We start from the raw sequence: 10,207 nt of genomic DNA, 5'->3' as shown, positions 1-10,207 counted from the left end.
ACCCCTCAATGTAATGTTTCATCACCGTATGCACTTTTAACTTTGGCCGAATACGGTTTTAGGGCGCACACACAAGTGCGTCATTGTGTTGAACGTACAAATAAAGCTTTGTCATGGGAAGGCAAGGGAACCTATTGATTTTTCTTAAAATATATGTAAACTATCCCCTTATAGAATTTAAAATTATCTGTTCTTGTTTCACTTCTCATGTTTTTAATGACAGTAAATAATTGTTTGATAATAAATGGTATTGCCAGACGGTCCCTCCTTATAAATCTGAGGAAAAAATGGCCGCCACCTTGGCTCGGAGTGCAACTCGTGAGAGTTTCTGTCCGAAACTTGTAACCAAGTTGATATTGATTAAAAAAATGTAGCTAGCCAAGTTTTACTGTTATTATTATTATTATTATTATTATTTTAACAATTGTAGGTAGGTTTCGCTCACGTTAATTCCGGTTCGACGTGATTTAATTTGGCTAATTAACATGTACAGTTTAACGTCCACCAACAGGCTCGTGCGATCAGATGAATGTTCTAGTAGCAGTAATAAGCTTCTAGTTCCCCGAAGCCGTCTGCTGAAAGCCGTTGGTAATCATGACTGCACTAGCCTGCCAAGTCTTGCCACCCAAGACGACGATGAAGTACACTTTGACAGTAAGCAGCTTTTCTTCTTAATAGTTTGTCTTATGTAACGTTTCCACACGTAAAGTTAGCTTCGTGTTAGCCAGTAGTCGCCTTCTTGGTTTGAAATGCTAAAACGTGCTCATTGCTTGCAAATACGTTAGAACATTTTGTTGCTCGAGTTAAAATACCTTGTTAAAGTCTACAGATTGGGATGAATAAAAAAAACTATCAATCTATCTATCTATGTAATCTAATCTAAAACTGTAATCATCATGAACATACTAAATAGTGCATACGTCAGTGGTGGGAAGTACTTTGTTACTCTTAGTTTTCAGGTATCTATACTATACTTCTATAAATATAAATACTTGAGTATTTATTATAATAAATACTTATTATATATATATATTTATTTTTCAGGTGACTTTAATTTTACTCCCTTGATTTGAAAACAGATCTGTACAGTACTTTCAACCCTTTGTCAAATTTGGCTCGTTATTATTTTTTTAAATATATAACTCTGCAGATGGCGACACAATGTAAAAATGTTGTAACTAGAGAGAGGTATACATTTTGATTTACTGATCGTTTGAGATCTTGGGCACTTAGACAACGCAAACCAGGAAGCATTAACGAATACGCAACATATTCAGAAATATATTCTCCATCCGCAGCCTTATTTAAGAGTCTTGTTTACCTTTTTTTTTTTTTTTTTTTTTTTTGCTCTGCCAAGTTATCAAAATGTTATAAAAAGATATTTACAGTAAACATTCATATTTACTTTTGTACTTAATTATGTTTCAGAGGCTGTGCTTTCTTTTTTCTTTAAAGAGTTCATTCATTACTTCTTTCTTAATTTACACAAGTCCAGTTATCTGTACTTTTACTTAAATGGGATATGAGGACAGGTAGTCGGTCGGCGCATCAGACTAGCAGTGGTGCCTCAGCCGTGTGGAAATATTTTACTAAAAATGAGACTGGTAGCCGTCCCTTGCAAAATATGTAAGTTTGTTTTCGAATATAACAAAAGGAAAAGTGCTGAGAACGCCATCTGAGAAGGTGTCAGCCCCCGAACAGCCAAAATCCTCACGTCAGCTGTCAGCGAATTCACCAGACAGTTTCTTGTAACAGTGAAAAGACAGACAACATACTGTAGCGTCCGCTTGGACGACACGAGTTCAAGCGGTGATCGATCAATAACCTCTTCATTGTGAAACTGAATGGTTAATGTCAACAACTCGTATTTCCGTCAAACCATCCCATAGACACACGGGGCGCCGGCCCCCGACTCATTCAGTCACTGCTCGCAGTCAGACACACAAAACCTAAGCTCCTGAACCTCAAAACCAAATGCTTTGAAAGAGTCTACAAAACACAAAAATGTAAATAATTCTTAGTTCTATATCGGTTTACCATTTCCTTTAATCCATGTCAGTACTGTGTTTAGTTGTATTATTTATTATCTATGGACTTTACAAAGTCATTTAAGCGGAGCAACAAACTTTTCTACAAGACTTTAATACAGATGTTCTCACACTCGGGTGTCTGAGACCGAACTTGGGGAGCCACAAAATAATTTGCAATAAATGATGTCGTTTCCAGATATCATTACAGATCTATACATTCTGCTACATGATGAAGGATGTTAGAATATTCTTTGAAGAGACAGCGCTTCAAGATCGTGCTGTTATTATATTATCTCATCATGCTGCCTCTCTGTTTGTAGTGTTTAGGGAGGTGGAGGTCTGGTGGCCACTGGCCCCTCAAGATAAGCATGACTGCTGTACACGCCTCCTTCTATATTAACTAGATGAGCATATTTGCCTTAAAATTGAACAGGATTCTCATTAGTGCTGCTCTGGGTGGTGTTATGGAAGCATGGACCGAGAAGAAAAAAATATTGTTGAAATTATAGCTAAAGTAATCGAAGAAGGTAAGAGAATTATAACTTTGATAGAACAGTTTGTGTTCAGTGTGTCTTTATTTCCAAAATAGGTTGATTGTCAAATCATGAGCGCCAAATATATCTGGAGTGTAACACTTTTTAAAAAGAACTTTTTTTTTTTTTTTTTTTTTTTTTTATATAAATATAAATAATATAACAAGTACTTATATTAGGATACTCGCCGTTACTTGAGTAGGCCATTACGTCTTGCAGTTTAGATCAAAATGTTTTATTTTAATAAAATGTTGCTCAAAAACACAAAACACTCACCTTTCTTGAACATGTTTAACACTTTTTATTCTAACAATTTGTCATTACCTTCCAACTGCATGTTTTTCTAACAGTCTTACATTTCACTTGAATGGAGCCTGTGGTAAAAAAAAGGTGTCTTAGTGTGCTGTCTCAGTCTGAACACTAGGGGGCAATATGTCAAAGAAGTACAGTTGACCCCTGCATATTTGTGTTTTGACATTTGTGAATTCACCCATTGTTGGATTTTTTTTTTTTGCTGACTTATCCCTGTTTTTTATTTTTATTATTATTATTGAAATTTCTTTGGGGGTGGGTTAGGGTATCCCCTGCTTGTAAGTTATTTATTTATTTATTTATTTTTATTTTTTTAAACCCAACCCCTCTCTAAATTTATTTTTCTCCACCCCATGGCAATCATAAGACAGTGTCAATTATTCCTGGATTTTTTTTATTTTTACAGTCAGGCTCGATCACTATCCCCTGCAAATAGCGGGGTTCCACTGTTCATTCAGTAGATAGAGAGAAATGCACGAATGCTTTTGAGAATACCACAAGTTATTATAATATCAAACTGACTGGAAAACTGAAGGAATACTTTATTACACCATCACTTCTCTTTACTCGTTCGTGATGGGAGCCCGAAACTGAGCAGTGCAGAGCTGAACCGGCGACTGGGCTCGGGAAAATTGCTGCTTGCTGGACAGCCTGCTGCTGCAACTCGTGTAGCGGAGTTCATAAATTTTGCAAAGCAAAATTTGAGGTCGGCTGTATCGGTGTGTAGTATTGGAGTTATTTTTTTTTTTTTTTCGTCAGAGTTCAGTTTGAGTATAGAAATAAGTTATCAACACCGATAGTTATTGTAAACAACAACATTGTATGACAAAGGAATCATAATTCTTAGTTGTTATTGGTGTATGATTAATGAATTTTCCCTGTATGTCCAGCTTCCGACGCCGACAGTAACCATGAAGTGCTCATGGCAGGTAGACGCTACCCGTCCGTCCAAGAGTTTGCCTCAGCTATCCCCAACCACCTCCTCCTGGGCTCTCTGCTGGAGCACCTGTGCTTTGTTTATGAGAGTAATCCAGCACGCTCTCGAATGCTATTTAAAGGTACGGACTACAATGTTACATTGATGTTAAATCCTGCTTCTGCCTGAACTTTTTCCATTTCATTTATTTTTTGTTTTCATTTTTCTTTGAAGTTATTGGCCAGCGCTTAGCTTCTATGAATCTTCTCTCACCTTTGGCCATAAGCGACGAGTTCAGCACGGTCAGACTCCAACACAACCGGGCCTTCACCGAGCTGATACATGCTGCCAGCTCCTCACTGTACCCACAGGTAATATTCACCAAAAAGTGTAATAGTTTATGAGACTAAGGATATCATATTATGAGGAAATATTAATGGTATGACCCCACTATATAGTCTTGAGACAGTGGCGGAGGGTCTCAGACTGTTGCGTTTACGTGATAATTTTGACATGCATTCATTCAAATTGACTTCTGATAATGTTAGGTGTTCCGTTTCCCCCATGAAAAAAGATTTTTGTTCTTGTGATTTTACTCCCCCTCACGTGTGGCCCCAATACTTAATACTCGAGCTTTTTTTTATTAAACACGAACAAGAAATCTTGATATAATTCCAGAATTGCCTGTATATTATATCACCCTTCTGTTATAATTTAGTTTTTATTTCAAGGGTAGCCTCCAAGTTGATATTTTTGTATGTATTTATAAAAATGTGCGCGTGTTTACATGTTGCACAGTATCTGAATATGCACATTCTAATATCTTATTTAATTGTATCCCAACAGAGGGACAGGCCATAGTTTCATTTATATAACTTGCAAATTACTATTTGAGATTTTTTTCATATGGGCAAAAAATGGTATCGCTTCAATTTTGACAATGATGACATCTTTCCTCATTGATGTCATAGATGTTATTGTCATCTACAGTCATAGAAAAAAATATTAGACCGCTGTGTTTCTTCAATTTCTTGTTAATTTTAATGTGTGGTACCACTAAAGGTATATTACCCGAAGAATACAATGAACGTGACAAAAATACTGCTGATTCTATGATACTTTATCCTGGTTGACATGCTGAAGCTCAATTGTAATTCCAATGATTTTGGTTCCTGTCAAGAAAGGCATAGAAAAATGATTAGATATCAGCTCTTAAATTCAACCATCATGAGCTATTTTTGATGTCATCATTCGAATTGTTCAAACAAATGTACCTTTAGTTGTATCAGGCATTAAAAATGAACAAAATACTGAAGAAAAAAGGGTGGTCTAATAATCTTTTCCATGACTGTAATGTCATACAAAGATAGTTAGCATTTGAGTTTACCTTATTTTTGGAATCTAAATGATTTGTTGAACATCTTTTGGTACAAATACATACACAGTATGATAAACAATTATAATTGAGATGCATTGTGGTCATTTAAATTCACGCATTTCTAGTTTAGTTTGTTGCCGCCATTGTTTATGGCTTGATTATTGTTTATGTTCTCTTCTCATTTGATAGGAACAGCAACCGCTTAACATAAATGCACACAATCCTGCCGTAAGGTAAGGTTTACTTGTAGTTGGTGAAATCCTTGAAGCATCTCAAAGTGCTTTGAAAATCATGATACAAATAAAATGCATTATCATTACGAATGATCACCTGACCTGTTAGCTTTATGACATTCCATAGTATATGGATATGGCAAGTAAGGGAAATGCGTTTTAAGTTGCTGTTTGTTCTCCTGCAGCCTGAAAGAAGGACTGTTTCAAGCACAGACGTCACGTTATCTGAGCGAGTTTGAAGAAATCGGGAGAATTGGAAAGGGATCTTATGGAAACGTTTATAAGGTACCTGCTGCATTGTTTATTTGGATTATTGAAGAAACACAGGAATGGGATCGGTCGCCACATTTATATTACCTGTGACATAAAGGTGGTGAACAAACTGGATGGGCAGTACTACGCTGTGAAAAAGATTCTCATTAAAAAAGTCTCCAAGGATGATTGCATGAAGGTGAGCGGTCAGTGTAACTTTAAATTCGGCTTCACATCCAGATATCAGCTCCTAACTGCGATGTTCCTGTTTATGCTTACGAAATAGGTCCTCAGGGAAGTGAAAGTGCTGTCCAGCTTGCAGCATGTTAATGTCGTCGGCTATCACACAGCGTGGATGGAGCACGTGCAGCCAACGACATGTGAGTACACGCCTGTAAATCTTTGTTTATGGCAAGTCTGTTGTAAACGCAGGACAAAGCTGTAATGGCAAAATGTCTCCCAATGTAGATGCAGAGACTCTCCTACCTGAACTGGCTTCACCTGCACAAGAAGACACGTAAAATAACTAAAACATTTACAATTAACAATAGTAACCTTTTATGCCAAAAGTATTTATACCAATCAAAGTAATCACTCAAAGAATCCACGTGGAACTTACCATTGTATGACTTGTTTGCTGTATGTAATAATTTCTATTAGCGAGCAAATAATGAGTCTAGCTTTAACATAAATTGTCTGTTATTCTTTTTTGCAGTTCGGATGAGGACCCTGACAGCAGTAGCTCAAGTTTCTCTGTAGTTTTCCAAAGCGCTAGCCAGCCACAGGCGGATGGTTGTTCAAATGCCGCGGTGTCTCCGAGTAATGGCCCACCTGCTAAACCCCTGGCGCTGACGCAAGAGAAGGGTCAGGGGGTGTGCCCGAACATGATGCGACGCATCCCAGAGAACTACGTACCCTGCGTGTTCCTGGGACAGAGAGGGCCCATTAACAATTCCAAATGTCCCGCCGTTGGTTGGGACACGTCGGGACTGTTGGAGGAGGAGTCCAGCAGGAGCAGCATTAAGCTCAACAACAACAACACCTCCTGTGCTGAAAAGAAGTGTGAGCACTACAATAACAATAAACACATAGCAAGACCCTCAAAAGAGGTAGGTGCAGTAAGATACATTCCCTTATTCTCCCTCTTGTCAGTTTACTGAATAACTTCCAGTAGTAGTCGTCGTAGTGAAACAGTTCTTCTTCTTTGTTTGTGTCTGCATGACCATTATACTGCCCCCAGTGGCCATGTCACGCACACCAGGAGAAGCAGCAGTGAATTAATCATGATCCACAAACACTTTAATCTTTGGATGTTTTTATAAAGTACAATGTTATTGAGTGCTATTTTCCTGACTAAAAACACATTACAAAAATAATTTTTTTTTGTTGGGGGTGGGGGGGAGGCTTGAACAGGTTAATAGCATCTCCGTTCATTTCAATGGAAAAAGGATTTGAGATTTGAGAGTTTGGAGGTACAACAGTGGTCACGGAATAAATTAAACTCGTATCTCAAGGCACCAGTATGTTTGAGTGATGCATCTCGACTGAGACAAGCTGAGAATGTTATAGAAGAGCTAAGTGTAGCCTGGGTTACTGAAAGTTACGGCGCGTCTTGACTACATGTGCATTTACATGCGCACATCCGGGTGCATTTTATTCTAAAATCAAGTTTATTTTTAAGGGTAATGTTGCAAGATGAATTTGAAATGATATTAAAGTGTTTTGGGATCATAGTTTGTGGTATATTGTGGGTTTAAACTATTAATATAGGCAAATCAAAAGTTTTTTGTGGGGGGCCTCAATTTCTCATGGTTATTCGCTATTTGCGGCAGGGCTCAGTCCCTGTCACCCTAGTTTAGGTTTACTGTAGTCGTACGATCGACACTTGAAAACCAAATGTAGTCAACCAGTCTTCACGCTCACATCCCCAGCTTGTGCAAAGTGCAGCTGCACACAGCTCTGTTGGCCGCCTGTGCGTTTGAGAGTCCATTTTAAAAGGATTTTATTTGTTAAATCTTTAAATGGTCTTTCTTCGCCTTACCTCGCTGAGCTGATTTACCTGTACACTCCTGCCAGCTGCTGCTGGATTTAAACAGAAGCTCACAAGGGACAGCATTTTCTGTTGCTGCTCTTAAAATGAAGTTGGGTGGATTTATAGCTAGATACACTAACTTGCAGAGGAATACAAAAAATCACTATAGTTATTTTTTTATTAAAATAAATTAAAAAATAATAATAAAATAAAAAAAATACTAATTATACATTTACAGTCTCTGTGTCCCAATCTGCCTTTGCACATTAGCTTGGCCCCTTTATATTAAAAAAATAAAAATAAAAAATAAAAAAACACTTTTATTTATTTCCAACAAGTGTGAGACTATGATTTTGGTTTATTGTTTATAATGTATCACTGATTTTAGTAGTAATTTGCTTATATTAATCATCTGTAATTTACAGCGTTTTGTTTGAAGTATTTGTTTTTTTAAGTGCTTTATGAATAAAGTTATAAAAATGGTGTGCGCAGGTCCACCTCCACCTGATGCTCTACATCCAGATGCAGCTATGTGAACGTTCACTCAAGGACTGGATGACCGAGAGGAATTCCAAGCCCAAAGAGGAGCAAGCCTCAAGATGTATTCGCCCGGCATCAGTTACATACTCAAAATACAATATATGCATATAATTTATTCAAATAATATGGTTTAACATGGTTCCAATAATCCTCTTCAAAGGTCCTTATGGATGTGTGAACGCTGAGCACACGTTCAGTCTGCTAAGGAAGGTACTCGAAGGGGTGGAGTACATTCACTCACGGGGAATCATTCACAGAGACCTCAAGGTAATGTGCTTTGGAGCCTTTGTACCATTCACTGGAAAAAAAGTGGCACTTGAAGCTAATTATCGTGTTGTCATTTCTTCCCAGCCGAGGAACATTTTCCTGAACGGTCATGACTGTCACATTCGTATTGGCGACTTCGGTTTGGCCTGCAGTGATTTAATACTAGATACTCATGAAAGCGCCCTTTCTCCCCTAAGTGGTAATACTTCACTGCTTTCAACATTTTAACACCAGAAAACCCGGTTATTTGTTTTAATATTATGTTTTTCAGATTCCCCACATACTATGGGTGTCGGTACATTTGTTTACGCTTCACCAGAGCAACTGAAGAGCTCCCATTATGATTCAAAGGTATTTATAGTAGGAGTAAGACAGCTGACTAAATACATTTTAAAAAACATTTCTTTGCTAAATGTTGTCCTTTCTCTCACAGTCAGACATGTACAGCATTGGGGTGCTTGCTCTTGAGCTTTTCCAGCCCTTCGGAACAGAAATGGAGCGAGTCCGGACATTCGGGGACTTGAGGGAGGGCAAAATACCAGACTCCTTCAGCAGCAGATGGCCTGTTCTAGCCAATTACATCTTGAAGCTGACGAGTCATGAGCCCAGCGTACGGCCCACAGCCAGCGAGCTGCTACAGAGTCAACTATTCTGCAATAAAGATGTGGTATGTTCTCTTAAGTTCAGGTTCTAATAATATATCAAAGTCATACTGTGCAACTTTATGGAATCAAATGTATTCATGGGTTACTAATTCTGTTAATATTTTCATGTGTATCACCATTTTTAAAATAAATAAAATTTTAAAAAAGAGGTCACAAATTCCTAAATTTTTGGCAAACCAGATCGTCGAATGACTTCAATGAAATATTCCTGTTCCAATTTTCTTCAATCAGGTGATCTGTGGTTTGCAGAAAAAGGTTGAAGAACAAGAGGACGAAATCCTTCATCTGAGAAAACAAATACAGCGGCTCCAAAGTTCACAGAGTACATTTCAGAATTGTCAGAGCTGGGAAAACACCTGACACTTTAAAGGTTCACGGTGTATCTACAATTTAGTGGCTCACTGTGTGTGTGTGTGTGTGTGTGTGTACACAAGTGTCTTGGACACTTGTATGTAAAGGTGTATTATTCATCATTCTGAGGTCATTTAGAAAAAAAATTGTTCATTAACATATTTACAATGTATTTTACAGTATTGGGCAGAGATTGTTTTTGCCCCATTGTCAACACTTTTAAGTAAATGTATAGCAGAAGTTCTCCTCTTGTGCATATGGATAAATTATTTCCTTATACATGGTACCCATAAAGTATCTTAACAATTTAACAACTTTATTACAAACGCAATGTGTGTTGGAGATTTCGTTACACTCCAGTGAAACCAACGTTGAACATTTTGGCCATACTGTAATTCCAAAAGGTATGTTTGCCACAAACACAACACTGCTGATCACCTAAAAGAAGTGTGGTGGCAGCAGGCTGCTTTGGGGCTGCTTTTATTTGGTTGGACATGGGGCCTCAGACAAGGTGGAGGGAGTTACAAATAGTTAAAAATAGCAGTTGGTGTTCGCAGAAAACCTTCATGCTTCTGCTAGAAAGTAAAAAAAAAAAAAAAAAAAAAGTGTTAAGTTTGAATGTGATTGGTTAAATTTCAACAAAGCTGCGTAATCATAAAGCACCACAGATTAGAGGGTGTGTGCACTTGTTCAACCAC

General features: G+C 37.7%; 1 protein-coding gene across 1 annotated transcript; it reads left to right on the top strand.

Annotated features, from left to right (window-relative positions):
• The first annotated feature begins 93 nt into the window (after window positions 1-93).
• Window positions 94-9,752, top strand: eif2ak1 (eukaryotic translation initiation factor 2-alpha kinase 1). Its single transcript, XM_061663973.1, has 15 exons — window positions 94-654; window positions 3,766-3,933; window positions 4,026-4,162; window positions 5,359-5,402; window positions 5,588-5,687; window positions 5,773-5,853; window positions 5,941-6,034; window positions 6,123-6,171; window positions 6,370-6,763; window positions 8,179-8,287; window positions 8,387-8,493; window positions 8,578-8,692; window positions 8,765-8,844; window positions 8,927-9,160; window positions 9,390-9,752. The coding sequence occupies exons 1-15, from the start codon at window positions 486-488 to the stop codon at window positions 9,516-9,518; spliced, it is 2,010 nt and encodes a 669-aa protein (XP_061519957.1). The 5' UTR covers window positions 94-485; the 3' UTR covers window positions 9,519-9,752.
• The last annotated feature ends 455 nt before the right edge of the window (window positions 9,753-10,207 follow it).

Source organism: Phycodurus eques, chromosome 19 (assembly GCF_024500275.1).
Source record: "Phycodurus eques isolate BA_2022a chromosome 19, UOR_Pequ_1.1, whole genome shotgun sequence".
Taxonomy (NCBI): Eukaryota; Metazoa; Chordata; class Actinopteri; order Syngnathiformes; family Syngnathidae; genus Phycodurus; species Phycodurus eques.
This window is presented reverse-complemented; position numbering and strand designations above follow the sequence as displayed.

Excerpts from the sequence above, each read along its gene's own strand:
- eif2ak1 (XM_061663973.1), top strand. The coding sequence starts at position 486 with ATGTACAGTTTAACGTCCACCAACAGGCTCGTGCGATCAGATGAATGT. Across the intron at positions 8,845-8,926 it reads GCTCCCATTATGATTCAAAG|TCAGACATGTACAGCATTGG; the intron begins GTATTTATAGTA and ends TTTCTCTCACAG. Across the intron at positions 9,161-9,389 it reads TATTCTGCAATAAAGATGTG|GTGATCTGTGGTTTGCAGAA; the intron begins GTATGTTCTCTT and ends TTCTTCAATCAG.